The following is a 27,838-nucleotide window of genomic DNA, read 5'->3' on the forward strand; positions in this document are numbered from 1 at the left end:
AAGCATGAGATGCTGATTAGCTCCTTTAGAGAGGTGATAAAGAGAAACGGACAATACAGACCATGTGAGGATGAAAGTAGAAAACACCAGGAAATACTTTTTTTTTTTCCTTTTTTTTTTTTTTTTTTTTTTTTCCCCAGGGAGCACCTGATAAACTCACCTTGTGCTATGCCTGTCTTTCACTATTCCCCCTTACAAATGATGATTTAGCACATCCTACCCACCACAACCAAGCCCTAAATCCTCTTGTATTCGGTCTGCCAGATGCTTACCTGGGCTTCATCTACTGAGCTTTGTATTGTCTTTAAAATGACATCTTTCTAACGACAGTGACACAGAGTTGTACTTTTAAGCATGTTAATCACAACTTAGGAATCATTCTTCACCTGAATATGCTTCTTCCTCTTATGAGGATAAGGTTCTTCTTTCTCAAAAAGATTGATTCCATTTCTCTAAACCACGTCTATTAAAGCAGTGGCTTCTACCACTCAATTTATTCTGACAAAATGAGAGGAAAATTATACCACATGGGAGTCAAGCAAATTAAAATGGGTGTGTTCTGAAAATTTAAGAGGGAACTGGTTTCTAAAATATTTGCTAATTACATTAATTACATCCTCTTTCTGTACAGGAAGTATCAAGATGATTATGGGGGCTGGGGGCGGCAGAAAGGGTGTTAAGCTGGCACATTAATAGACCAATTCCATCAGAACTTGTTCCTGTCAAACTTACACTTCATGCAGTTAAAGCTGCAAAATGAGACAAGCAAGGCTAAAGAAATTTTATTTCCACATTCGAGGACAAAGCATGCAACTAAAGCATCCTGGGTCATGGGGGCTCACAGAACCATCTGTTTTACCATAGTGGAAAAGAGTCTAGTATCTCTGGAGTTATGTGCTATCCAGCCTTGACACTATGATCTGCAGTGTAATATTATCATTCATATTTAGAAAGCACTTGTCACTTCTCCATGATTCAGGATAGGAAACAGAAACAGCAACGTGCTGGCTGTTACAACACCATATAGCTTCCATGCTCATAAAGTAGCTACAAACTTCTGATACATGTGCAGCGTTCCTCAGTGTGGCAGACATGTATCATACACTGAGACCCAATAAGGAAAACTTTCTTTTTTCCCTGATTTTCAGAGAAAGAAGTCCTTCTTTTTTTCCTTTAAGTAAATATTTTGAAAAGTGACATTTTAGGAGAATTTCATTGCAAATTTGAACTGAAGTGGTTGCAGATGTTGGAAAAAAAGCAAAGATGAATTTATTTAATTAATACATGAATTATGACATAAGATTTGGACTTTATTGCACATTTTGGAGTCTTGCTGAAATGATTGTAATGGACCAACATATCTCTCAAAATGAGACAGGGGCTTGAGCATGGCTCCAGCCAGGAATGCTCGATCCCTAGCCAAAGACTGCTTTCACAAGGTAACTGATTTTCAGTCAGTGACTGGATACGTCCTTGGAATAGCAGTGATGTCTGTCATAAGTACAGGCAGCCCTTTGTATGGATATAGGCAAGCCAGTTCTGGAAAAATGAAGGATGCTATTGTTTTTGCAGCACAATGACACCAAATTAGAATTCTAGCAGACAGAGCTTACAGAGTTGACTAGCAATTCTCAACTAGGACACATTATTTTTTTAAAGACAGGGGTGTGTAACTGCCCAAGCATGAAGGCACAAAGATCAAGCTTGCTCTAACACAGATGTATTTATTTTTTTCACCTGGCTCCCTGGCAGCAGAAAGACTTCAGAATATGCATTCTTAAGTGAGAGGTAAGTACTCATGGAAAGGGCAGGAAAGAAGGAGGGAAGAAAGGTTGGTGTCTTGAGTCCTGAGCAGTGAGTGCTACAGGAATACTTCTAGTGATAATGCAAGTCTAATCTATGCTGTTGGATTTCTGAGCTTGCCAGGAGAATATAACAACATAAGGTGTCCTTGAACCAGGTCAGTATTGATGTGCCTCGTGGCTTCTTTACAGATTCAGCTTTGGAAACATTCTATGTAACAGAGGCTGAGCTTCAAGGCCTTGCCCCTTTTCTTGAATTTGGTCTCGTAGATGCTGGATTTCAAGCAGCTGCATTTCTATGATTTTCTCATTTTCCTTCTGTGCATTCAACCTTAGTACAGATGGGCTTGACAGCATTTCACTGGAGGGAGCTAGAAGATAAAACAGAGAGGACAGAGTAAAGGTCTAGCTCACAATTGTTGGCAATAAGCAAAGAAAGACACCTTTCAGGACTGAAGGAGTACAGCTAAACAGTAACATTTTGCAGTGTTCACCACAACAATGCTATAGGTACTGTCAGGCAGACAAACTGGAACAATACAGAGATAATAACAGAATTGTTCATTAAGGTCAAAGAGGGCTTGTGGAATAAGCTCTGACAGCATGCAGACACAAACGAAGCATTACTCACCCGTGTCTTGAATTGCTTGTTTTTTCTTAGTTAATCTTAGTGCTGACTGGAGGTCATGTACCTGGGTATGAGCCACTGTCAGTTCTTGTCTCAAGTCATTAATTTCCCTAATCAGACTCACATTTTCCTGCAAAAGCAATATACTCTATGAGGAAAAGCACAGGTACTAGCTGGTTCAGCAACATGTCCTTGGGAAGGAAACTGGACAGTGTAAAGTCAGTGTAACAAGCAGAAGATACTGTATGCTTGTGGAGCTAGAGCAATCAGTACGTCACATATTTCAGATAAGGCTATAGTAGATCTGAAATAAAATAAAAATGACACAATCACGTAAGCTCAAGAAGCTAATATTTGTTTTGCTTTTCTGACTGCAGCTGCTTTCTGAGACATCATCTTCATTGCAGTTCCACAGAGAAGCTCGAGAATGCTCTAGGATTTATCTAATTAATGCAGAATTAAGATGTACAATTCCCATTTCTCCCTTCAGTCTGCATTATTTTGCTTTTCACTTTTACACCACGTATCTATTCACTTAAATTATCATTAGCTCCTTGCTGATCTTCAAAGACCTTTTCATTAGTTCTGACTGACATCATCTATATACTTAGCCCAGAATTTGATGCTGCTATCAGTTGTTACTGTTGACTTCTTAGCAAAATACACAGTATTCTGTGTGAGGTAATTCCAGCTACTTCGAAATGTCTTGTTTGGTTTATTGGGTGCTAAAGAGGCTGTTGGTTAACACTGGTAATGTCCTTCTGAAGAGGCAGGCTATCCAGACAGATTTAGCTTTTAATTCAATCTTTGCATTCTAACTGGAAGGATTGCACTGCATCAAAACGATCATGCGGTGGATTAAAATAAATGCTCATTGCAAAACTTTGTCATAGGATGTTGCAGCAAAGTAAAAATTGTTTCAGAAAAGGGACTGATCAAGTGCATGGAGGATGAGACCAACAGAAACAACTGCATATGATATTCGGACACAAACTACAGCCTAGTGAGTCCCTGCAGTGCTGACTGTCAGAGACAGGGATGACACCATGATGGAAAAAATGATCCTACAAATACTTCAGTTCAAGCAGTGTTACTTCAAGATTTTTCAGTATTTCTATTCTTGTGTATCCATGTGATCAAAGAAGTCATTACAAATACAGGAGGTTGGAGGGAAAACTAGCAGTGCAAGAACAAGCAACTGTCAATTGGTAAGAACAATTAAAATTATCTTGGCAGTTCTAATCATCTGTTGCGGCAGTTATGAATGGAATATGCCTATGAACAGTCACTCAAAGAGGAATGCACAGCTCTGAAAATGTAAGCATGACTGAAGAATACTAGAAATACAGAGCTAGAAGGCCATCAGGATGTCATTTACTTGTTCAAAGCAAGCTCTGACAAAAGTTTGTCTAAACTAGATTTAAAAGTCTCCTGTGTGGACTGGAAGACCATGATAATTCCTCCTGGCTGTAAAGTCTCATTAATCTACTAGACTTCAGAGAACTGCTTTTTCTTTAAAGAAACCAAGCTGATTAGAACCTTTGATATCTTCATCTTCCAGATGTTTTATTAATTTAGTTTTAATCATCATTTCATGTTAGGCTTACTGGTCCAAGACATTGAGTATTATCATTATAAGCACCATCTGTCACCTTATTCCTGCAGGAAAATTCTTCAGGTTCTTTTCTGAAGCCACCCTGTTTTGTGCCAAAAGGAAACATCAAATTCACAGGAGTGAAAAAAATAATAATAATAAGGCCAAGGAAGAAGACTGCTGCTGCACGGACCTGAAGAGGCACTATGGATAAATAACAATATGCAAATGACTTTGGTGAGGACTAAGGTCTAGCGATCCTGAGGAAGCGTAATAGAGTAACAATGAAGAAAAGTGAGGGGAAAAGGAAATGCTGACTGAGCAGAAGGAGATTATGGTAAGAAGAGACTGTGAAAGTGTTGTCCTCCCAGGATGTTCGTTGTGGGGCTCCATATCCTCCCATTTCCAGATGAAAACAAACTGGATCTTTGGCTTCAGCCCTCATAAGTTTATCTTGCTTCGTGAGGAACAAGGATTCTGAGCAAGAGATCCTGATATGAATTGGAATAATAACTGTGTGTTTCTGAGCTTCCTTGGAACATCTGGATGAGAACAGCTGAAAGCCCTTCTGAATTCAGACCAGTAGGAATGGACTTGTATGACAAAATAAAGTCAGTATTTTTTCTTTCTCCAAAATTACTTCCTAAACAGTGCCACATAGTAAGTGCAGCTTGGTTCTAAGGTGCAAATTGACAGTAGCAGCAATTAAAAATACTGTTCGAAATAAAGTAAGTCCATTAATTACTTTAAAAAAAATCAGGTAGCAGAGATGCTCTATGCAGCAAAAATGCTAAGTCACAGCCTGAAACAGTGATTGAGCACCTGGTGGGAAGGCAGGGCCAACCCAGGGGAGCTCAGGTGCATGCAATTAACCAGAAGGGGTGAAGCCAGGATCCACTCCTTACCAGATCTCATTTAAGGGTGAAAGTACCTCTGTGGAGATCCCTACCTACTGGAGGCCTTTCAAAGGTAAGCAGTTTTTCTTCTTTTGCTTCTGTGCCCATGGCTGCATTTGGGCTTCTTCACATTTGCTGCAGCCTAGAATTGTGCCATCCTGCTATTATCACTGTACTTTCTATGACGTTATAGCATTATATCCTATCCCCTTTAAAAGTGGGAAATGGCAGACAAACAAAAATATCTGCAAAACAGCAGCAATTTCTGGCACTGGAGATCTTGCTCTTTCCATCCAGAAAATTGTAGGCCATTAGTAGCTCAGTGAAGATTGTCCTTGAATAGAAACACTTGAAAGCCCTAGTAGCTCCTGGCAAGGAAGCAAACCAAAACTGTTTTAAAGTTCTAAGAATTAATGGCAGTATGGTGATTGAGGTCTCTTTTGTGCAACTTCTTCCCTATAACAAAAGGAAAGGCTTGTTACCTGCATGATGTGCGTGTAAGCAGCTTGGTGGATTTTCTGATCCTTCACCACTCTCTTTTTTAGAGCTGCTAAATTCCTCTCAAGATATTCTCTTTGTCTCATGTACTCCTGCTGCAAATCTGTGTCTACCTCTTCCATCTCTACCTGAGAGAGCACAAAGTTTTGCCTCAGTAAATACACTATCATAGATACTCATCTGCAAAGAGAAGGCAAAGTCTCTAACTCACCATTTCCAATTGCTGCACATACTTGGTGTAGAGCTCACGGATCCCAACCTTCAGTTTTTTATAATCCTGAATGAAGCCCACACAATTATGAAGATCCATTTTAAATCGTTTGATGAGAGCTTCCATATTTTGCTTCTGTAATGGTAATACAGATATATCACAGTAGGCTCTGACACGTTCAATCTTCTAGAAAATCTAGCAGAAAAGGTGAAAGTAATATATACTTAAACTTAGTTGTTTAAAAATACTTTATTAAAAACAGCTGCCTCACTGTGCTGTTAAATCTGGGAGAATGTGTTGCTTGAACCTGGGTATAAATAACTGAATTTTTTTAGTATCAACTTGTTAGTTTGGTTGCAGACTTAGAAGTTTTCTGCCTTGTCCCCCAATTTATAGACTCTCCTGTTTCCTCGGCTTTGTACACAGCACCCCCACAGGACCTCTTTGGTCACATTAATGCTTCTGCAGTGTTACACCCCCACAAACTTCATTATCCAGGACTGTGGATCAATGGGACCACTGGTCAGTGGCTGCACCCCATACCTTCTGCCTCTCTTTGTGCAACTCCTTATCGGTTGCTTTTAATTTTTGTTGCAATTGTGTGATATTTAGTTTCAACTGTGCGTTCTCCCTGTGGAGTTGTTCCAGTTCCCTCTCCATCTGAAAGGAAGCAGAGGGAGGACATTAAGATTAAGTGGAGACATTGTGAAAAAAACAACACGTAATGGGAAAAATCAGGGGCTGGAAATACAGACTTGAGGGAGGAGATCCCCCTTCAGGTTGAATTGCGTACAACATAAAACAAATCAATTTTGGAACAACACTGCCCTCTGCCAGAATACAGAGAAAAGAGGAAAAAATGGATATACAGCTCCCTGTCAAATTACAGATTTAAGTGATATGATGACTATTGATTTCCTTGAGTTGGGCTAAGGCTGTACTGTTCTATCTGAATAAAAACGAGTTAGGTGAAAATTATCAATACCGGAAACAGTAAGTGCAACAAGAAGAACCATATGATACTGAAAAGAAACAAATGCATGAAAAACTGTAGAAAAATTGGCCAAAAAAAGCACCTAAGGGTGCTACAGCACTTACTAACATGAGAATATGACCAGAAGAGAGGATAGAGCTTTCCTTGTGCTAGTGTATGTGCTAGACATGCACATAAGATATTCATTAGCTTATATTTATTTAAAAGGCTTTCATTCTGAATAAATAGGTGTATGAAACCAAACAGGTCAGTGATTAGCAGTGGATAAGGTTATATCATGAATAAGTTGCCTAAGTGAACTTGCTGCAAGCTAATTATGAACACATGGGAAGTTTCCATGGATTAGTTGATTGATCTAATTCCTGAATTTGGTTTTCTTTGCATAAGTCTGCAACTTTTTGAGAGGAATTCTCTCCCTCTTCCTCCAGATCAGCAAAGGCAGTGTCTTGCAAACTCTACAAGGTATGTGCAGGGCAACTATATAAAAATGACATTTATTTTTAAGCAAACATTATATTACTCAATTTTGAATAAAACACTGAAACAGGAACTTACCAGGATTGGTCACTGGCAGCACACGATGTAAAATTAAATACATATTGTGTCAAAGTATTTTTATTAGCTGCAAAGCTATTGAACCAATGTTTATGTGTCTTAGAAAGAAGTTCAGGGAACAAACAGAGGGTTTCCATGAGACTGGCCTGGTGATCCTCATATCCAGCCGAAGGGTTCAGTAGCAGAGGCCTAATTATGGTGTTACTCACCTCGTGGATCTGCTCCTTCATTATTTTGATATCGTTTTCACGTGATTCTATTTGCTTTCTAAACTGCTCTATTCTGTGATCCAGTACAAACTTGAACTTTTCCAATTCCTGGTTTTTCTTCTTTAGGTCATATATATGCTTCTCCTGGGAGAAATACATACAGGAACTTGAATCAGACCCAGTGCTCTCAAAGATCCTTAAGGTGAGGTGTGAATACAGCATGGGCAAAAACAGCAGTCACATATCTAGAGGAAGTCTAGACTTTAGTCACAAATCTCACTCGTACTGGGTGGGAAGCAAGGGGGGAAATAATGCAGAGATTACGGATAATCCTACAAACTCAGGAATGGGGGATGAGAAATTCAACACCCTATATTGAGTTTCTGAAGGAAAGCTTAAAACATTAAGGTCCCAAACTAAAGACTTTGCAAGTTCTTGAAGTTAAAACTGAGTTTCCTGCACATTATGTTAACACAGCACCATACTACTAAAATAATTTGTAGTAAATTAAGGGAGGGAGACAATGATCTCAGCCAATTGTCCAGTTTCTCACCTTTTCCTGAATAGTGTTAGTTCTCTTTTCGATATTTGTGTTCAGCATTGAGATGTCCTTCTCCAACGACTTAATTATACCTTCCAGATTCTGCTGTTCCAGTTTCATGTCCTCAATGTCACTGTTTCGTTCTTTGAGCTCCTTCTGTAGGCTGTTCAACTAGAGAGGCAAACAAGGAAGAACTTGCAAGTTGTTCATCTCTTAATCATCATACTCTCTAAGATACCTTGTAGACACTGCAGGATAAAGGGTATCAGATTAACAGATAAAAGCACTTTAATACCATTTTATGAAAGACATTTAATGTTCTGAACCATCTAGAAAAAGTAAACAACTGAAGGACAGATGGACATATTGTTGGGAAAACAGTGAGAATGAAGATGGGCTTTGAGAAATCATAGAGGCACATTTCACTAAGAGATGAAGTTACAAACCATGTGCAGAGAAATCAATCTTGGCAGATGTTCTTTGAAAGCAAGAAGGAGGTGAGAAGAGCAGACAAAGATTCACACATAAAAAAGAACAAAGCAGCTCCAATTTCATGTTGATTAGGAGAAAGTAGTTGCAAACTAATTAGCTTGATTGAAATTGATATCTGAAATGGTTGAGAAATCTCTGTAATATTGACCCATAATAGTCTGAATCTTGAAAGCAATGATAAAATGAGTTGTCTGACAGTGAGGAACTGGCATTCAGAAGCAGGAAGTGTGAGGATATTATGCCTAAGTGTCAGCTTCAAATAACATTCAAGTCATGGAAAATTACTTTCAGCCTCCCTGATCATTGGTCATACATGTCTAATGATGACAAAAGTAGGCTGATAGGTGCCTGATTCATATTCTTGAAATCCTTGCAAAGCCAAGAGGTCAGAAGTGGGAAATGGTGCTGGAGAAATGTGAACACCCACAAAGGTATTCCCAGTGTCTAAAAGGCATAAGAAGTGACTCGCAGTACCAAGATAAAAGATGTTATGCAGTCAGAGAACCTCTGTATCTTTAGGAAAATGTAATTTCCAGCTAGTCAAAGAGCCAAAGTTTCTATGCCTACTTCAAAACCTTAGAGTAAGAACAGTAAAAAATGTTGATACGTACAAAACATAACGTGTACAGCATTAAAAGAAGCAATACAAGTGTTTTTCTAATATAGTAACATATCAGATCTTGGAAAAATTTAAAAGTTCATTTGTTTCCCATCATAGGATGAACAATGTTATTGTTTATGATTTCAAACTACGACAGTCAAAGGAAGTGTACTGATAGAGCAGGTGTGCTGTTATCATCCATCTCTAAGGATATCAGCATTCAGCCAGCACACAGCTTCTTCTGATCAAATATTCTGAAATATTCAGACGGATATAAAAAGGAGCAACTGTTCTCATATGGAAATCTAAATATTTACAAAATATGTTAATTGGTCTTCACACATCATTAAACACATTCAGTCCCTGGCACCAGGTCTCCATGTGCAGACACGATCCTATCACAGATAAGAGATACCCTTTTATTCATGACTCCTATTTCTCCTTTCAGTTGCAGATTTGACTCCTTTTCTTCTGCAAGCCGTCTCTCGTATTTAATTTTGATATCCTGGATTTCTCGGTCTTCATCTTCCTCAATCTGTTTCTTAATTTCTTCGTGTGCTTGAAGCTGCTGCCTCATATCCTCCTCTGCCTGCAGTTAGGAAAAGCAAACGTTAGAGAAGGTAACAATAGATGGCCAATAAGGAAGAGGAGAATTCTTTATCTGTAATGTATTTCTCCTGGGAGGGCTTGTACTTAGTGGACTCTTCAGCGTCAATTGCAGCAATAGCATTTAAGCTAACAAGTTCTAAGGGGATTAAAGTCACTTTAAAAACTGTTAAGATAAACACCAAAAAATCTTCTTAAGGCTTAGATGCTTAACGTTGTCTACAAAATAAATCAAAAATGTCTATGTCTGAAAACCTAGCCAAACTTGCAAACTTGTTCTCACAACAGCAAATGCAAGCCTAAGTAACTCTTGATAAGACCTTTCTAAATTGCTGTTCCTGCTGCATTAAGGACAATAAACACTCAGCTTTGCATCAGTCTCTGTATTACTTTCTTCTCACCTTCTTTCCAGACACTCTTTCCAAGTTGGTGTTGCAACACAGGGATGCAAGTAGTAACACTTAAGGGATTTATTGGCATTATTATATCAGCATCAGTCATCTGACTGCCCTATTTGGCTGAATCTTTGACCTCCAGGTGCTGGAGTTTCACTTAAGTACTCCGGGTATTACTTTTTCCTGCTCAAACTATGAAAGCAGGAGCCTCGGGGACTTGGTGACATTGGTGATTTCAGTAAGCAGGAGAATCCACCAGTTTAGAAATGTTATCTCTTCACTAGAACAAGGTGATTTAATCTTTATCCAACAGCAGTAACTTCTAACCCACATTAATAAGAAGGAATTCCTGGATGTAGGAAACAGAAGCAAAGCTGAGAATATCCAAGGACATTCTTCTCAGCAGATTACTGAATGTATGAAGTCCAAAAAAGCTGGTAATTCAGTTAGGGCTTTCCTCGTTACTGTTCTGTTGATATATACATATCTACCTTCCCCCCCCCTCCCCCCCCCAAAGGTTAAAGGCAGGTTAGGAATTGTGTGGAGAGTGCCAACTTTCCCTCCTCTAGGAAATATTTCGTCACAGCTGGAAAGAAAAATACTCAACAATTCAAACAACCAATCAGGCTTCGTACCTCTTCCAACAGAAGAGATTTCTCATTAAGTTTCTCCTCATAATAATCTGTTAGCTCTTCTAGAGCCCTGTTTTTGCTTTCCTGCAAATTATGCAGTTGTTTCTCATATTCCTCTTGCATCCTTTGGGAGTTTACTTGCAGCTCCTGGTATTTCTCATTTTCCATCAACAGTTTCTGGTTACTGTCAGATTCTGGAAACAGGAAACATATGGAACTGATAAAACTCATAGAAAAGAGAGGCATATCCTATCCTTCTACTATTATCAATGTCTTATTTTCTACTGTCTTTTTGGCAGCTGGTTTCAGTAAATTACACTACAAGCAACTTGTTGCTTTCCTTGTTAGATATGCAGGGGTTTTAGGCTCTATGGCCATACAAAATTCTACATCAGAAAATCATCCCTTGGGTTTCCTGCTCTTCTTCTTACTGTTTATCACTTCACTAATAAAGCTCTAAAATTGCCTTTCTCAGTTGGGCTTCTGAATATTCGGTTGTATCCCTGCAGAATGCAACAGAAAAAAATGTTTCAGCTTGAGTAAATCCAAGCCTGCACCAAAATCCCCTAGTCTACCATTACAAAAAATCAATAGCAGTCAATCTAGGCATTCCCCTGAGAATGCCAGCCATGACAGAAACGTATAAGCACAACTGTTACGGAGTGGACTTCATATTTGGTATTAATGTGCTGTATTTCTGTTTTGTCTTGATTAAGAGTCTGGGATCCAGGTATTTCCATGTTGTACACACTGTACACTAATTAGCCTGGTTGTTGAGCAGTAAAGCAATCACAAGTCTTGTACAGTGAGGAAATTACTGATCTCAGAAACAGAACATCCAAGATAAAATGCCCACGTGCACATTCTTCTGGTCACGAGTGCAGTTTAGACAAACTTTTGTTCTACTCTGCCTATATGACACACGTGCCTTTTTTCCTTTTACCCTGCACTCTGATAATCCCTGCTCATCACATTACTTGCAGGTCCAAATTCTTTGTGTTCTTGCACATGGTGATAAACGCATTCACAACATAATCTGATGCATTTCCTGAAGATTCTAGTGACAAACGCTTGTTGCAGTCTAACCTAGGTCTCGCATCTCCTTGGCATGTTTATTCATCAGCTCAGACACTTGAAGCTGGTGTTGCATTTCCTGATCGTCTTTCTCTGCCTGTAAAATCTGGGAGAAAAAAAAAACAAAAACAAAAACATAAACAAAAAAAACCCTCAAAAGCTTAAAAATAAGCAAAGCAGTCTAAATCCTTTGTATTTTTGCCAAGGGTGGAGAACACACACACAACAGAATGATGTTTGAAATCTCTCACTAGAAAAGCACGCCATGTAGTATTAAGCTGGGTTGTCCCAGAGATTCACCATGAAAAATTACAATACTAAGGAAAGCTGAAGAAGAGTTGCAATGGAGTTGATATAATATGGGGCACTGTATAATCCTAAGCTAACAAGAAAAGTTTGTGAGTCACAAAAGCATCCACTTTTCTGTGTGTGCCTGCTTGAGGAAAATACGTAGTTCTGCAAATTGTTGTGCAGATACCAAAATCCAAGCTGCTCTCTTGGAGCAACTTTGAAGCCCTAGAGCACTGACATTTGCATGGAATGACAAAACTAGGCAAAAGCAAGGTTTGAATGCCGTTTGCTTGCATGTTCTACTACCACTGCAAACTACTTCATCTTCTAAAAAGACACCACCGAAAAAGATGAGTGAGAAAATTCCCAGAAAATTCGGAGGGAGCCACCACAGGTTAATACATACTGATCCTCACAGAGGAAGTACAACTTGCCTGAGTGGAACTTTTATTCACCTTCAAAAGCATTTGCTTGCAAGCCTATAATCAACCAGCCTAAAGAAGTTTCAGTGTAGCTAAGATAACAACAATTCTGAAAAGACCTAAAGAAATGCAGATGAAAATTGGCACAGGTAAAATTCAGTTAAAGGAATGAATACATAAGATGTGAACAGGTGACCTTCTTAAAGGTTAAGCTATTAAAAATGAGGAAAAGTAGAGAAGTTTAAACTCAGGCTATTTAAATGCAAAAGAACAATGAGAAAAGTATGAGAGCCTAAGGAACAACTCAAGGAAAACTTCAAAATCAGTAACTAAATTTCTCAAAAAAATCAAGATCAGAAACTCATCAGAACACTGGCAGAGCCAACAGACAAGAGAGTTATAAAAGAAACACTTTTATAACAAGGCCATAGAATAACTAAAGTGATAAGTACCTCAGCAAGCTTTCTGTCTGGAATCTTACTTTATGTGGAGACAAACTGAAATACTTTCTGAAGGGACTATGTACAACTCAACAAAATAAATGCTAGCAAATCACGAGGATTGGATAATATTTATTGTAAAATGTATTACTGAAAATAATAGAATTGAATCATGGCATATATGGTATGTGATCTCTCACCTCAAGCCATTTGACTGACAGTGAAATTGCTATTGCATCATCTCCATTCTAACTCTAAATGGGGTCCTGAAAATTACAGATCAACCATGTGGTGTATGCACTGGATAGACAGAACAGAATTAGCAGGCACATATAAGAAAGACACTGGGAGAAATTATTGTGGCTTTTGTCTTTTAGCGAAGCTCTCTCTCGTGACCACAGAGAAACCAATATATGAAACAAACCAAGTATATGAACAGGAGAAATCCAGAGGATACAGTTTAATTCTGTTTTCAAAAAGCATACAAGACACATCACTGAGTATTTTTAAAAGTGCTAGGCAACCAAAGCATAAAGAATAAGGCAGTAAAATGAACAACCGTAGGAGGTGCAAGTTGCATGCGATAGAGCTTTTAAGGCACAGTCCCATTTCTACCCACAGATGATAGATCTTACTGATCCTTGGATGCAAGCAGAAGTTATTGCTGAAACTGTTCTCTCCCAGGTAGCCTCTTGCTTCCCCTCAGTACTTACAAGATAGTTGACTCAAATAATAGGTTCATGCTTTACAAATATCAGGAACACCTTTGTTGGAACGGAATGTTGCATTCTTCAGATGCCTCGTGGCATTCATACATACATAATGCAAGCTTGAATTTAACTCAAAAGGGAAAGACTTAGTATTTGGCACTGCAGTATGAATCATACCTGGTGTTTGTTTTTAAGGGATTCTAGCTCCTGAGTGAAAGTCTCTTCTAATTCCTTTATTTTTTCATGACAACTCATGTCCTTGAGACGTAACTGGTAATCGTTTTCTGTCTGTAGCTCTGACACACGAATTTGCAGGTCTAGTATTGCCCGATTCTATTAGGACATGGATGAGAAGATACTTTTAACAGAGAGATTATTTGCCATTAGCAACAGTTTGTTAAGGATGCTTTAACTATTTCTGAAAGACAGCCTTAGAGAATTTTCACCAAGACAGACTATTAAGTTTCAGAAGCAATTTCCTTTGTTATTTTACAAGACGGTATATAAAAAAGCAGCTGATTCTCCACCACATTAAAACTGTCTACAAGTGACTGGAGAAGGTATTAGAGAAATGTCAAAACTCTTTTCTACATTTGCTGTTCATACAGTGCTGTTTGCATGTTAACGCTCAGCTACTTGCTGTAACCTCCTCTTGCAAAGAAAGCCATGCAAGTTCTCTTGACAAAGGGCCATACAGGCGCACTTAGTCACAAACATCTTGCAAATGTGATTCACAAACTGCAAACTAGGAATCTTATGGTTCATATGCATAGGTTGCTCCTCCTACCTTCTCCTCTATATCGGATTTCATGATCAACACCTCCTCAGCATATTCAAATTCCTTTTCCCTTTTCAGTGTCATTCCCTTCTTACTATATACTTTCCAGAAGAATATAGAGCCATCCTCTGAGGCGGTCAGCAAAAATAGGTCATCATTTGATACTGAGATCTTAGAAAGAAGAGACAGTGGAATGATAACAGAGACGAGGAAGAACAGCGACATTGATCTTACATCACATTTTGCTTCCCACCCGCTTATTCCCTGTTGTTTCTACCACAGCCTGCAGTGGAAGTATTAACATAGCCCAACATCCTCTACTCCTGCTCCAGCCAGGTCCAGAAAACATTGGAAGGCAATGAAGATCCAGAGGAACTTGTGAAGACACTGGATCCACTTCTGTTCCCTAAGCTGTAGGAAGATTTAAAAAACCTGGAACAGACAAGACTTTCTAGATAGTCATAGCACAGACAGGCAATTCATATCAAAATTCCAAAGGTCCTAAGCCTCTTTTCTCTGAGCAGTTGTTTGAGCAACAGATAGTTAAATCTTTCTCTTGAATTTGCATTAAAAACTCACTGAGAAATATCTAGTAATAACTGCAGTCATCTGTTGCAGACCTCCTCTGACTGCATAGCTTGGCATAGAGTACCTGGGAGCTGACACAGCTTGTGAGTGAAGTGAAAGTATGGTTCTAGTAATTGCCTAGTATGTAGCCTACTGTTGGACTGTGCAGCTCCAAGTCAAGGTGCTGTATTTGACAGTGATATTTAAAACACCAAAATCATCAGCAGTTTTAAGAAAGCAGAACACACGGGTTCCCAAAAGTGTACTGAAATATTTCATGGTTGGAACTTCCACTCACCATGTCCCCATCTTTCATAGATTCTTCAATAGCCTTCTAGAAACACTACAGTTATCAGACTGGGCATTGCAATCTCTTGTTTACCCTGGCAGCAAATCATTTAATGCATGTATCTCATTCCTCCTTCCATTCTCACAACAGATCTCCAAGCCCTCATAGTTTTATCTTCCTCTTTCCAGAAAAAGATATAACAAAGTTCTCCATCAGGAATATGCCTTGTTGTGTGTCCTGGTGCAAGGCACTGAGGATTACTTCATGACTAAATCCTTTTTTTTTTTTTTGTAACCAAAACCTGCTTGTCTAGTAATGCCTATTTCTTAAGACAAGACTTCTGTGAATTCTCTAATCTTCACTTTCCAGAAGCACGCTCACCCTTAGAACATATTATGCTATGAAAGGGGAAGGAGAATTGGTGCTAAATGAGAGGAGTACAGTTGGCATGGCAAGGAAGTGTTCTGTGCTACCTTTGTAACAGCACCTGCGTGGGCTTGATACTCATTGAAATCCTGGCACAAAGGTAACGGGTACTTCATAGCTCGTACTGTCCCCAGGGATGTACCGACAAATACCATGTCACCAGAATGAGAAACAGCTACTGCAGTGTAAACAACATCAACAGCAGGCACTTCATGCTGCACCTAAAAAAACCAAACCAAAGAAATGTTACCACCACATTGCGTTAAGTTCCCCAAAGCTATTTAATTACTTACTGCATGAGCAGCTGTCGTATTGCTGCCTGCAGCAAAGAAAGCAGTTAGGAGAATCTACATGTCTACAGGACAAAAAAATGTATAGTAATATAATGTAAAATCATTAATGATAGTACTGAACTTTATACGTGTGCAGTCTTAAAATTTAAAGCCAAGTTCCACAAGTCAATCTCTTCCGAATAATGAAATGCTTATTGCATTCAATTTAGCATTGTTCTTAACAGAAAAACCAAAACAAAACAAAAACCTCTGTGGTCTACGGAGGTATACCCAATACTGGAACTAATGTTTCAGCAAAAGATTTGATACAATATTGCAAAGTTAGTTTGCTGGACTAGAAGATTTTGAGGTAAATCAAGGTAAAATTAGAAAGATAAAAACTACAACAAAATCTCAAGTTTCATGGTGAAGGAATAAGAACACTAGAAAACCACCAGCAAATATTGTAGCAATCAAGAACGGGTTCCATGGATGATAAGGAAACCAAAGCATTAGCACCCTCCCTAAAGAACTTAGCAAAATCCCACAGCACAAGTTAGCTCACCGAAGACTCGGAAATTTCTTTGAGAGTTTGGTCTGATCCAACAGCAAAGATGACTTTGGAATCAGAATGCAGGGCAATGCTGCTGTAGATGCAGGATGTGAGCACGCACTCCATCTCCCTTTTACCTGTTGATAAGTTCCACTCATACACAGCCCCGTGTGTGTCACAGGAGAAACATTTTGAATCATCTGCACTCCATTTAACTGCACATATCTGGCAAAAGCAAAACATGCGAGGGAGACAGCATGCAAGTTCCTTTAATGGTAAATCCACAACTGCTTTGGAATCACATTTCTAGGTTTTTCTTAAAATAACTTTGATATTTTTCAGCTAATTCCATTTCAGCATTAAAAAAAAACCACAACAACATTTCAAATTACCTTATGATCACACTGACAAAAAAGCTTATTTCTGTAATATTCAAAGCAGTTCATAACAAGCAGTTCATCTTATTTTTATACTTCATTATTGGGATATTTTTCCTAGTTCTGCTATGTGCAAATCATTCTTCAGTGTAAGGACAGACTCTTCAGATTTATGTGGTGCACACATATACTAAATAGGAAAGCTGACTTTTTGTATTTGTAGCACTAATTTTGGGGTCCATTCCTGATCAAAGATTGTACTTTACCTTTTCTAAATGCATCTCAAGAACTCATATTTAATGAGTTGTAGTGTTTAGGATTTGTTTACTAACCTTCCCGCTATGTCCTTTTAAATTATTAGTATTCTCAAAGGTGGTACAGGAATAAATTTGAATCACGTTTCCATTAACTGCAGCAAAAAGATGGCCTCCATTACTGAATGAGCACTACAAAAGGAAAATATCCACGCATTAGTGTAGATGCAGCAGATATGAAAAGTCATGCAATGAATTCCAATGACATTATCTAATATCTGAACACTATATAAGAAGAAAGCTGCGTGACGTAATCATCATATTACCACTCTCACAGTTGGTGCTTTCCCCTATAAAATTCAGTCCTCCGGTATTTCTGACCAAACCCCTTCAAAGGTTCCCAGGCCCACAGTTACACATCAGTCCAGGCTCATTTTCTGATAGTTGGAAACGTTCTCTTTGCTTTTATATCCTAAATCCTATAGGATCTATCAGACAGGATGCTATCTTATGTCATGTTTTTCCCCACTGCGCTCCCTGGTCCCACACTTGAATCATTCCTTACCTCTCTACACTCTCTCACAGGAAAATCCTTGAAAACATGCATGTCCTCATACAGCACACTTATAAATCGTAGTTTGTCAGGAAACCCAACCAAACAGAAAAGGCCAGTGGGGTGAAGTGCTACTGTGTATGCCTCCTCCCAGAACTCCTTGTACAGCTCCAAAGTGCTGAAAGAGAAAACCATTGTGCAGAATGGAACGGTGCAAACTCCCTGTGAATGTTCCTGGAGATTCTTTCTCCAAAACACATTACAGCTTTACCACAAACCATGAATAACAGAAAACGTCTTGGACTACTGGCGCTACATTTCAAAGGCACCTCATATCCATAGTGCCCAAAGCATGTCAGTAAGACCATTCCTACCCCACACCACGTAAGACTTTTATCAAAACAACTCTGTTATTCACATGAAATTGATGCTGCTGACTGCTAAACACAATATATGAAAAAGCAGGAGGTAATAACAAACAAAAACAATTCTTTACTTTGTCTTGTAATTCCAGACACGAACAGATTTGTCCAGGGAACAAGTGGCAACAATGGGTCTTCGAATACAGACGTCCAGACCCGTGATTGAAGCAGAATGTAATGGGAAATGTAGATATTCAAAATGACTTGATTCTTCCTGAGAAAAATGATAACATTAAAAAAAAAAAACAACAGATGTTTCCCTGTGGGCAGTAAATCAGGTAAGAAATCTATCACAACTCTTTGTGTAAGTAATCTAATAGGTCTGAGGAAGCCACTTCCTCCTGTCACTGCTCCTGCCTGAACATCCTTGAAACATAACAGCATTAGAATCATTTTAACATTATAATTAATTATCAGGAAAAGTGCTGCAGGGAATATGTAAGCACCACAGATCTCATATACCAGCGAGAGCAGATCATAATTGGAGGTGTCCAAATAAACACAAGTTAGATAAACAAATAAAACTGGACCTGAAAGGACTCAGTTAAGATCTTGTGGTCTGACAGGTATTTAAAAATAATTATGTGCTGAATAGTAAGCAAATTAATCAGGATGTTTAACTATTCCATGCTGGATGTGAAGCACTGATGCAATTATAGAATGCATGCAGAAAGAGATTCCATAACTGCAAAACCCTTCCCTATAGAGATCTTCTTAATATTACTTTATGTAGGTTAGTATTTAACTTTGTAAAGTCAATTTCATTACACATTCAACTCCTGCCCTTGTATTATTTAATTCCAGCAAAACAAGGAATGCTTTTTATGATGTTTGTCCTTCACAAAAAGGTTTCACTTCTAACTAGAACTTCAGGAACTATTATTTTGGAGTCAGATTAGCTTCCCAAGGCTGTTTCAGCTTTACTATGATGCTGAAGTTTCTGCATCTTACGGTATAGCATAAACTACTACAATTACACTAAAAATCCCTCAGTTAAAACATTACTTACATGTCTGATAGTGACTTGCATCCCTAAATAGTCTTAGCAGTATCCTTTATCCCTCTACTGAATAGCATCTAGTGTGCATATAGAGAGGGATATAGAGAGGTGTTTCCACAAGAGGCTACTAAAATACAGAAATACAGCACTCAGAGAAGCACACAATGCACTTCAGAGATGTATTTTAAGGGTTCAGAGCCTAGCTGATAGATTTCAGGAGAACACATCACAGAAGGCGACACTGAAGGGTCTGTGCCTCTACAATACATCCCCTACTGGATAAGTTGGTTGTGGAATGTGTAAAGATTGCACTCACCTTCAAATAATCTGTGGAGGGCATAGTAAACATGTAAAGCTGATTTTTATTTGTGCTAACAACTATGGTTTCCTCAGAGGGGCTGAAGCATATGCATGTAATGTCCTGTCTGCCCAACAGCTTTGGCACAGTGGTGAACAGGTCCTGAGGAAGCTGCACAAGAAATGCATCCAATGGGGTATTTCAGGTCTCCATGTCCTAGCAGTAGGCATTCTTGCACTCACACATACACACACACTTTTGCTGAAATACCACCTTAATGAGTATATATGCAGTATCAATAAGAATACTTGGATAGCAAATAGCATAAAAGTACGGCCAGGCAGGAATAGCATTCAAGATAACCAAAATGTGCCTTTAACATCTGAGCATCAGAGGATATTTCAGCAGTAATCTTAAGCACTTGAGTTAAAAAACAAATTGGTATCAAAAAGACATTAAGCAAAAAAAGCAGAAAGTGATAGAATAAAAACTGCCTGGAAACTGTGATCTCCAGAATAACCATTATTTGTACCGTATCATTCAGGCTGATAATACCTGAATTAGTGGCATCCTATTTGCAAAAGATTGATGGTCAACAGACCATGAGCTTCATCACTAAAGACTCATGAACTCCTCCTCCTGTAGACCTGAGCTCCTGTGTCCAGTCAGCCAGTGGATTCCAAGACCCACCTCTCAAATCCATGAGTTGGAGGCAGGCAGGTGCAAACCATATATATGCCTATACGTGCCTGGCAGAAAGTCTCTTATCTTGTAGACTTGAGGAATAATCTACAGTGGAAGCAATAAGCTGGCTGACAGTAGAACACCTTTAAAAGAGCTTTCAATTTCTAGTGTAAAAGGTTTGGAAGTTGATGAAGATTTACTAAATATCCACAAACAAAAAGAATTTTTATTCCCTTTTCTAACTTCTAGGATCTGACATGTAGGGAAGATACGACCTTCCAGGCCCAGAATGTAAAGGCTTGACCAGATCAGAGTAAAATGCCCTTATCCTGATACCACAGTAAGTCAGTACACACAGCTCCTATGGGACAATTAGAAATCTTACTAGATTACTTAAGAGTGCATATGTCTTGCCAAAGCCATAATAAATATTTGAAGGGAAAGATGCATTGCCTTGGAAAAAAGCAAACAATCAGTCTAGTTTTTCATAACTGATGCAGCCTACTTCTTAGCTCCAATGCCTCCATAAATACAGGTTTCTTAAAGGTTTCCAGAAGCTTAGCAACCTTAGCAACCATATTTCACATAAAGGTACATGCGAGCTACCTTGCAAAAGTTCATCTGTCACTGAGTTTCAGTGTGAGCTCTGGCAAATCCCTTCCTTTTTACAACACTTAGCTCATGCTTATAATGGACTTTAATGTTGTGCTAAGAATTATTATTAATAATTGAATCAGAAGCAGCCCTCCTGCCCACAAAAACAGGCCTCTGCTTTGCAATTGCTTGCAAAAGCTTTTTTTCCCCTACCCAGATTTCTTGACTCTCCTTGTAGACTTCCTTCTCGTTGGTCTTCTCAAACAGAAGAACCACTCCTGGGCTAGATGAACATGCAAAGCCTTTGGAATAAGCTACAACTGCAGATATTTGAGGCAGAGAATCCTGTAATGAACCACTGTCTTCAGAGGTTGGTTCACCAGAGACATCAGAACAACTGCAAGCAAGAAATGTATAAAGTCTTCAGAATAAAAGAGACAAAACAAAAATGTTTATTAGCAGCATCAAAAATGTTATAACCTATTCATGAACTGGACAAGAAAGAAGTGAATGGCCTGCAACAAGTCTTCATGCACAAGTATTCTGCAAAGATTTACCTCTCATATTGCTTTGCTCGTGCACCTTCTTCCAGTTCCTTGGGTGGTTTTCTGTATTCTACATCTCTCTGCCAGAGCAGCTCTCCAGTTTCAAAGAGGAAAAGTTTGCCCGTGGCAGTGCCACATATAATTTCCTCCTCAGACAGCCAAGCATGGCACAGGTAGTTTTGTGGCTCTCCCTTTTGTAAATTTGTCTGCTTCAAAGTTCCTTCACTGTATTTAAAGAGTTTAAAAAAGCCATTTCCAGTAACACAAATCTGTGCATTGTCTTGAGGACTAAAGCTCACCTGTGGAACAAGAGAGAGAAATTATTTTACACAGCTATGTTTACTCTCAGGAATTATCATATGCAAGTATCATATTGTTCTAGAGAGGTATGAGATACAGGAAAACAAACAAGGAAGAAAGTTTCACAGAAATGTAGAAGAAAATAAGAAATACACTTTGCACTTCTCCCACTTTTGGAACTGTGCATATCAATGTGAGACATGATGTTATGGATACATTAATTCTAAGAAGCCACCTGAATCACAGTATAATATGGGAGTTGTCTCTGCCCTTCAGGATCAAGCAAGGCAAAAACGCGTCTTCACTGCTGATTACCAGGTTTTCCAGGTAGAAAGGCACCATCCATTCTTAGAAGTCAGGAAGAATTTCTGTATTTCGGGAAAAGCAAACCTTACCCATAATGCGTTTTAATTTGTGTAAATGGGTGTGTGCTGATGGATCCAGTGCACTGATCACCTCGATCCCCAATAGAAGGACAGCAGGAGTAGCTAGACATGATTTTCCACGCTTAATGGGACTATAGGCTGCACTTGTCTTCACGGTCACTCTCCTCTCACCACAAACTGAGCTCACACACACAGCAGGCTGTCTGCTTGTAGACGTACCCCAGAAAAAAATGGCAGCTACCATCCAGCCTGTTCCCCTCGCGTTCACAAGCGCCCTTCAAAAATGGGAAATGGTTTTAAGTTGAGGGAGGGGAGATTTAGGTTGGATGTCAGGGGGAAATTCTTTACAGAGAGAGTGGTGAGGTGCTGGAACAGCTGCCCAGAGAGGCTGTGATGCCCCGTCCCTGGAGGTGTTCAAGGCCAGGTTGGATGGGGCCCTGGGCAGCCTGGGCTGCTATGAAATGTGGAGGATGGTGGCCCTGCGTGTGGAGGGGGGTTGCAGCTTCGTGATCCTTGAGGTTCCTTCCAACCCTGGCCATTCTGTGATTTCTGTGATTCCCGCTGCCGGCGGCTCCCGGCGGCCGTTACCTGGCAGACACCGCCTCCGGCGACCTCGAGGCGCACCGCGGCCAGCAGCCGCTGCTTCTCCCACAGCCACAGGACGAGGCGCGGCTCGGGAGGGCCGGTGGCCGCAGCCAGATGCCGGCCGTCGGGGGAGAAGGCCAAGGCCAGCGCCTCTCGCGCCGGCAGCTCGGCGGCGGTCAGCGTCCTCCGCCGCCGTGGCGGCCCCTCCGTCAGCTCGTACACCGTCAGGGCCGGCTCCTCCTCCGCCGTCTCGGAAACGGCCAGGTACCGCCGGCTGCGGCTGACGGCCAGCGCCCGCACGCCCCGGCTCTTCTCGAGGCCTGCGGGGAGGAGAAGGGATAGGGATCGGATCGGGTCGTGGGCGGGCGGCGGCGACGGGGCCGGGCGGGGTGCCGGCACCTGGGATGAACTTGTGCCATCTCTGCTCGGTGTGGAACTGCGCGAGGGCCGCCCCCACCGCGTGCAGCACCAGCCGCTCCTGCAGGAAGCAGACGCCGCCGGACACGCCGGGTCGGCAGCCGAACACGGCCGCGGGCCGCGCCGCCACCGACGCCATGACGCGTCCGCAGTCGCCGTGGCAACCGCGGCTCCGCGGCCGCCGGAAGTGACGGCGGCGCGCGTGCGCGTGCCCGGAAGTGGCGGCGGCAGAAGCGGCGGCATGGAGCGGCGCGGCTCCGAGTCCGACTCGTTCTCGGATTCCGAGGGCTCCTCGCTCTCCGACTCGGAGGTGAGCCCGTTGCTACGGCCGGCAGCGGGATCGCGGCCCGAAGCCGCCTTGGGGCGCGGCGGCCCGGTCTGAGCGCGTTCTCTCCGCAGCTCCAAGAGGCCTTCGCGAAGGGCGAGCTGAAGCCGGGGCTCAACGTGGTGCTGGAGGGGCGGCCGAAGCGGTCTAACGATGTGGTGAGGGGCTGGCGCCCGGCCGGGGAGGGGGTGGGGGCAGAACCGCTGGGGTGTTCGGGGAGCGGGGATGGAGGGGCGTTGCGGCCTAGAAGGTTGGGTCAGGCCGCGGGGGGAACTGCTGCGCTTGGAGGCGGGCGAGGAGCTGCGCGGAGATGTTCGGGCTTCTGTGCACGGGAGTTCAGCAAAGCCGAGGTTTGAACCTTGCGGGGAATAACTACGTGTATCGACGCAGGTTGGGGGCTGAGCTGCTGGAAGGGAGCTCTGCGGAGCGTCCTGGTGGATAACAGGTTGGCTGTGAGCCAGCGCTGTGCCCCATTCGCTCAGAAGGTCAGTGGTGTTCTGGAGTACGGTAAAAAGAGCCCACCTCTCTCCTCTGCCTTGGTGAGGCCGTAACTGCAATACTGTGTCCGGTTCTGGGCTCATCAGTTTGAGACAGAGAGGAAACCGCTGGAGAGAGCCCAGCAGAGGGTCACAGAGATGATGATTGGCCTGGAGCATCTTTTTTAGGAGGAAGGGCCTGGGACTGTTCAGTTTGGATAGACTGAGAGAAGATCTCATTAATGCTTAGAAGTATCTAAAAGTGAATCAAGTAGATGAGACTGAAAGGTGAGAAGGGCCCCCGTAAGTGATAGTAAAAAGGCTTCACAGTGGTGAAGAATAAGGGGGGTGAAGGGGGATAGTTAGAGACAGTTTATAGAAATAAGAATGTAGAGCTTGTTAGAAAAATAAGGGATGGCAGACACGTCAAGGCCAGGCTCTTTTTAGTGATGCCTAATGACAGGGCAAGGCTTATTCTTATGTTGTAGGTGCCAGAGCACTGGAACAGGCTGCCCATAGAAACTATGGAGTCTGCTTCTCTGGAGATATTCACAACCTGCCTGAACACTTTCCTGTGCAACCTGCTCTAGGGAGCCTGCTTTAGTGAGGAGTTGGACTGGATGATCTCCAGAGGTCCCTTCCAGCCTTCTGTGATTGACCCTGTGTACTGACCAGGGGCCTTCTTCAAGCAGAACACTGATGTTTATGCTTTCCAGCCTGAATTGCTGTGATAATTTGGGGAATAACTGAACAGCTTCAGAGGAATAGCCTATTTTGTGACCTGGATATTCGCTTTTGCCAAACTTGAAGTGCTGTTTTTGTGTCTCATTTCTCAGAGCTGTGCTTCCCTTTCATAGGACGGTTTGAAGCAGTGCCTGTCCGATTTCAAGCAGCAACTAGCTTGGGTGGAAAGGCTGGATGTGACATTGGATCCGATTGCAAATACTGTGGAATCTGTCTCACACAGTGATTCTGACAAAGATGCTGTTGATCCTGAGAATGATTTCCAGAGAGAAATGAGTTTGTAAGTGTAAAAAGAGATTCTTCATAGGTTCTCTACATACTGCTGCATGCCTGGTGTCTGTTTTCACATGAGTGCTGTGATCTATCACTGGCATTGCTCTTGGCCCATCTTATATTACATTTGACGATTCCAAATGTTTTGCAAAATAGCTACAGATAAGTGCTAATATATTTAAGCTGTTTTGTGACAGGAAGTAATTTCTCCCCTTGCAGCAAACTTCCATCCATTGCTGAGAAGTGTCTTTAGGAAGTCTCTGATTTGCAACCTTATGGCTCTGACAGCAGATGCCTTTATGTGTGTGGACGCGTAGTTCTTGTTGCTGTTTTGCATGATGTATAAAATCTTAGCAGAAGGATACCAGCATTAATACCGTGCTGGCACAAATTGCCTTAGGAATGTTCTAGAGTATGAATGATGATAGAATACTAGATTGCGTTTTGTTAGATCCTGGTATCTTCTGCCTTACGTGAGAGTCTGTGTCAGTGCTGTGAGCTGCCTGGTGCCCTGTCACAGAGCTGCTCTTGTGCTGTGTCCCCAGTTACCGGCAGGCGCAGGCGGCGGTGCTGGAGGCCCTACCGAGGCTGCGTAAGCTCCATGTTCCTACTAGAAGGCCAGATGATTACTTTGCAGAGATGGCCAAGTCAGACCAGCAGATGCAGAAGGTATGTGCCGTGAGCAGTAGCTTTCATTCCTGTGCTGTGTGTTGGTTTTAGCCTGTGTTAGCTATGAACTGTGTGGTCCTTAATAGTTGCCATCATCTCTTTCAAAAGGCCTGCAACAGCATTTGTGTTTGAATCCTTTGCAGCTGGGAATTTGTTCCTGTACAGGTATTTCTGTGCAGTGTGGAGACTTCTACAAAAGGCTGGAAGTGTAAAGTAGAAGAGTGGTTTACATTGCATCCCACGTATAATTAATATTGAAAATTGAGATTTCTTCATATATGTAACAGTGGTTGGGAAGTTGGTGGTGTTTATTATTTGCCATAAAACTTACAGTGAATGGAGGCATTTATGTGATCTTTTTTTTTTTTTCCTTAATTTATATTTGGTGTATTCTAGCTCTCAGTGGTTTTCAGGTGTGGGTGTTGAGTTAAACTGTAGCAATGATGATAGAGAAATGATCTGATTGAGACAGATATTCTTTTTGCATTTGGTGATATTGTTTACATAATTACTGATTTCAGACATCTTAAAGTTCTCACACTTTCCTTTGCATTACTCATTAATTTTTTTTCTTTTCCCCTAAAAAGATTCGGCAGAAGCTTAAGAGCAAGCAGGAAGCAATGGAGAAGTCTGAGAAAGCGAAACAGCTCCGTGCCATGAGAAAATATGGCAAGAAGGTGAGGAGGAGCTACAAAAAGGGACTTGTCTGTGACAAGAATCTAGAGACTAACTAAGCTTAGAAAGTAGGAGGCAGGATAAAGTGGAATCTCTCTGGTCTTTTGTCTAGCTGCCTTAAAGAGACAGCGGAGGGATACCAGGGCCTAAAGAAGGTATGGAGCACCAGAAAAAAACAACGCTAACATTTTGCCTCTCTTCTCAGGTACAAACAGAGATTCTACAGAGAAGGCAAAAGGAGAAAAAAAAGATGTTAAATGCAGTCAAGAAGTATCAGAAAGGTAAAATTAACTTGTCTAAGAGACCAAATGTACAATGGGAATAGTGATGTGTCAGGAGTGTGATGTCATCTCTACTGCTGAGCAATAAAGCTTGAAAGGCTGCTGCTACACAGAACCATACACTTGTGGCAGAGAAAATCCTTGGTCTTCAGTGAGGGTGATTTGTTGCTGTTATTTGGGCTGAATACTTGGTTTCTGTGGTGGTAACTGAGCAACTGTTTTGTCCTTGCTCTTGCAGGTCTCTCTGACAAGCTGGATTTTCTGGATGAAGAACAGACTTCATCTCAGGGGAATAAAAAAGGCGGTGCAAATCAACAAATGAAGAAAGGGTGAGATTAGAAAAGAAAGATATTTAAAGGCAGAATCTTTGATTTTTTTTTAATTTTTTTTTCAAGTTTTGTAGGAGTTTTGTGTGACAAGGAAGCTGTGTAAATTACTATTTGTGAAAAATAAGTCCTGAGCGACTTTGTATCCCTAAAGAGGAGAACTGTGGCCTATTGGAGTACAGCCTGGAATGTGCTGATTTCTTCTTTGATCAGAGGGGAAACTTTTATGAGAATTGATGGGAGTCTGTCTGCTGATATTTGTTTCCTTCTTGAGGGCTTCCTGAGGAAAGGTGCATGAGTGGTGATGCAGCAGTGTTGTTTTTCAGACCAAATGCCAAAAGACGATACAAGAATCAGAAGTTTGGTTTTGGCGGAAAGAAAAAGGGTTCAAAGTGGAACACAAAGGACAGTTTTAATGATGTATCCAGCTTCAGGACAAAAGTGGCTCACAACAAAGGCCCAGGAAAAGGGGGAAAGAAAGCTCTCAATGTAAGTAAAATGTTGAGTGCGAGAGATTGCCGTCAGTTGGAAAGCCCTCCCTAGTCTGGGAGGGACACCTGAGTACGTGATGAGTGCCTCCAGCATTGGAAGTAATTTCATGCTGGGGGCAGTGATTTGGGGTTTGAAAAGGGAAATAAGTGGGGGACTTAGCAAGTACTGTATGTTGCCACATTTCCCAAAAACTCCTTCTCCAGAGGTACTGATGCTACAGAGCTATAATAAATTCTGAGGACGTGAAATTGAAGACTAGAGTTTATTCTCTCTTTGCAGAAGAGACCTGGGAAGAGAGCACGGCAGAAAATGAAGAGCCGAGCAGGCTAGAGAACTGTGCTCTGCAGGGGGGCTTCTGTGTCTTTGCACGTTGGAAGGTGTTTCTGCTGTCCAAGCAGCTAACTGTGGAGCAGCCCGAATGCTTCCATGTGGCAAGAAGCAAATCAGTGGAAATTAGTGCCTTATCACTAATTTGTTCCTGTTGTCTGTTTTGTTGAAGAGTTGTTTGCTACTTCAATGTTCGGTGTGTGAACTTATTAAATAATTTACATAGAGCTCCTGTGTCTGTTTTGAATTTAGTTGTGTTATGAACAGTGGCTGAGATCTGCACTGTTTCCCTTTGCTGTGACAGCTTTTTCCACAGCTGCTGTTGATACGTATTTGAGGACACAGAATTCTGAGTCATG

General features: G+C 41.2%; 2 protein-coding genes and 1 long non-coding RNA gene across 7 annotated transcripts; 2 read left to right on the forward strand and 1 right to left on the reverse strand.

The window, feature by feature from the left end:
- Positions 1-656: 656 nt before the first annotated feature.
- On the reverse strand, positions 657-23,134 carry CFAP57 (cilia and flagella associated protein 57). Of its 2 annotated transcripts, XM_052665790.1 has the most exons (22): positions 22,874-23,030; positions 22,478-22,794; positions 21,216-21,502; positions 20,872-21,079; positions 19,399-19,551; positions 18,157-18,296; positions 17,673-17,838; positions 17,186-17,299; positions 16,489-16,701; positions 15,699-15,872; positions 14,379-14,540; positions 13,769-13,924; positions 11,741-11,834; positions 10,658-10,848; positions 9,437-9,610; positions 7,941-8,099; positions 7,388-7,531; positions 6,173-6,289; positions 5,630-5,764; positions 5,403-5,546; positions 2,434-2,560; positions 657-2,173 (listed from the first exon to the last, which is right to left on the reverse strand). In XM_052665790.1, exons 1-22 carry the CDS (start codon positions 23,028-23,030, stop codon positions 1,989-1,991), a joined length of 3,717 nt encoding a protein of 1,238 aa, XP_052521750.1. In that variant the 3' UTR covers positions 657-1,988. The 2 variants fall into 2 exon arrangements, with proteins under 2 accessions (XP_052521750.1, XP_052521749.1); XM_052665789.1 differs by having other exon boundaries at positions 20,872-21,055; positions 22,478-23,134.
- Positions 6,280-21,269, forward strand: LOC128072243 (uncharacterized). Of its 4 annotated transcripts, XR_008202179.1 has the most exons (5): positions 6,280-7,085; positions 7,514-7,589; positions 18,175-18,360; positions 20,314-20,404; positions 20,897-21,269. It is a non-coding gene; the product is annotated as an uncharacterized LOC128072243 (long non-coding RNA). The 4 variants fall into 4 exon arrangements; XR_008202181.1 differs by lacking the exon at positions 20,314-20,404; XR_008202180.1 differs by lacking the exons at positions 18,175-18,360; positions 20,314-20,404; positions 20,897-21,269 and adding an exon at positions 9,470-10,488.
- On the forward strand, positions 23,095-27,706 carry EBNA1BP2 (EBNA1 binding protein 2). The gene is made up of 9 exons (XM_052665795.1): positions 23,095-23,201; positions 23,291-23,374; positions 24,550-24,716; positions 25,255-25,378; positions 25,966-26,055; positions 26,259-26,334; positions 26,573-26,663; positions 26,987-27,149; positions 27,432-27,706. Exons 1-9 carry the CDS (start codon positions 23,133-23,135, stop codon positions 27,480-27,482), a joined length of 915 nt encoding a protein of 304 aa, XP_052521755.1. The 5' UTR covers positions 23,095-23,132; the 3' UTR covers positions 27,483-27,706.
- The last annotated feature ends 132 nt before the right edge of the window (positions 27,707-27,838 follow it).

This window comes from Tympanuchus pallidicinctus, unplaced genomic scaffold, assembly GCF_026119805.1.
Source record: "Tympanuchus pallidicinctus isolate F22 unplaced genomic scaffold, pur_lepc_1.0 scaffold7, whole genome shotgun sequence".
Classification (NCBI taxonomy): Eukaryota; Metazoa; Chordata; class Aves; order Galliformes; family Phasianidae; genus Tympanuchus; species Tympanuchus pallidicinctus.

Bases quoted from the DNA above. Each gene is read 5' to 3' on its own strand.
- CFAP57 (XM_052665789.1), bottom strand. From the start codon at position 23,134: ATGCCGCCGCTTCTGCCGCCGCCACTTCCGGGCACGCGCACGCGCGCC. The intron at 7,532-7,940 runs GTGAGAAACTGG...TATTTCTCCCAG, and splicing joins CTAACACTATTCAGGAAAAG to GAGAAGCATATATATGACCT. The intron at 5,547-5,629 runs GTGAGTTAGAGA...GTGCTCTCTCAG, and splicing joins ATGTGCAGCAATTGGAAATG to GTAGAGATGGAAGAGGTAGA.
- EBNA1BP2 (XM_052665795.1), top strand. From the start codon at position 23,133: ATGGAGCGGCGCGGCTCCGAGTCCGACTCGTTCTCGGATTCCGAGGGC. The intron at 23,202-23,290 runs GTGAGCCCGTTG...TTCTCTCCGCAG, and splicing joins CCTCGCTCTCCGACTCGGAG to CTCCAAGAGGCCTTCGCGAA. The intron at 26,664-26,986 runs GTGAGATTAGAA...GTTGTTTTTCAG, and splicing joins AATCAACAAATGAAGAAAGG to ACCAAATGCCAAAAGACGAT.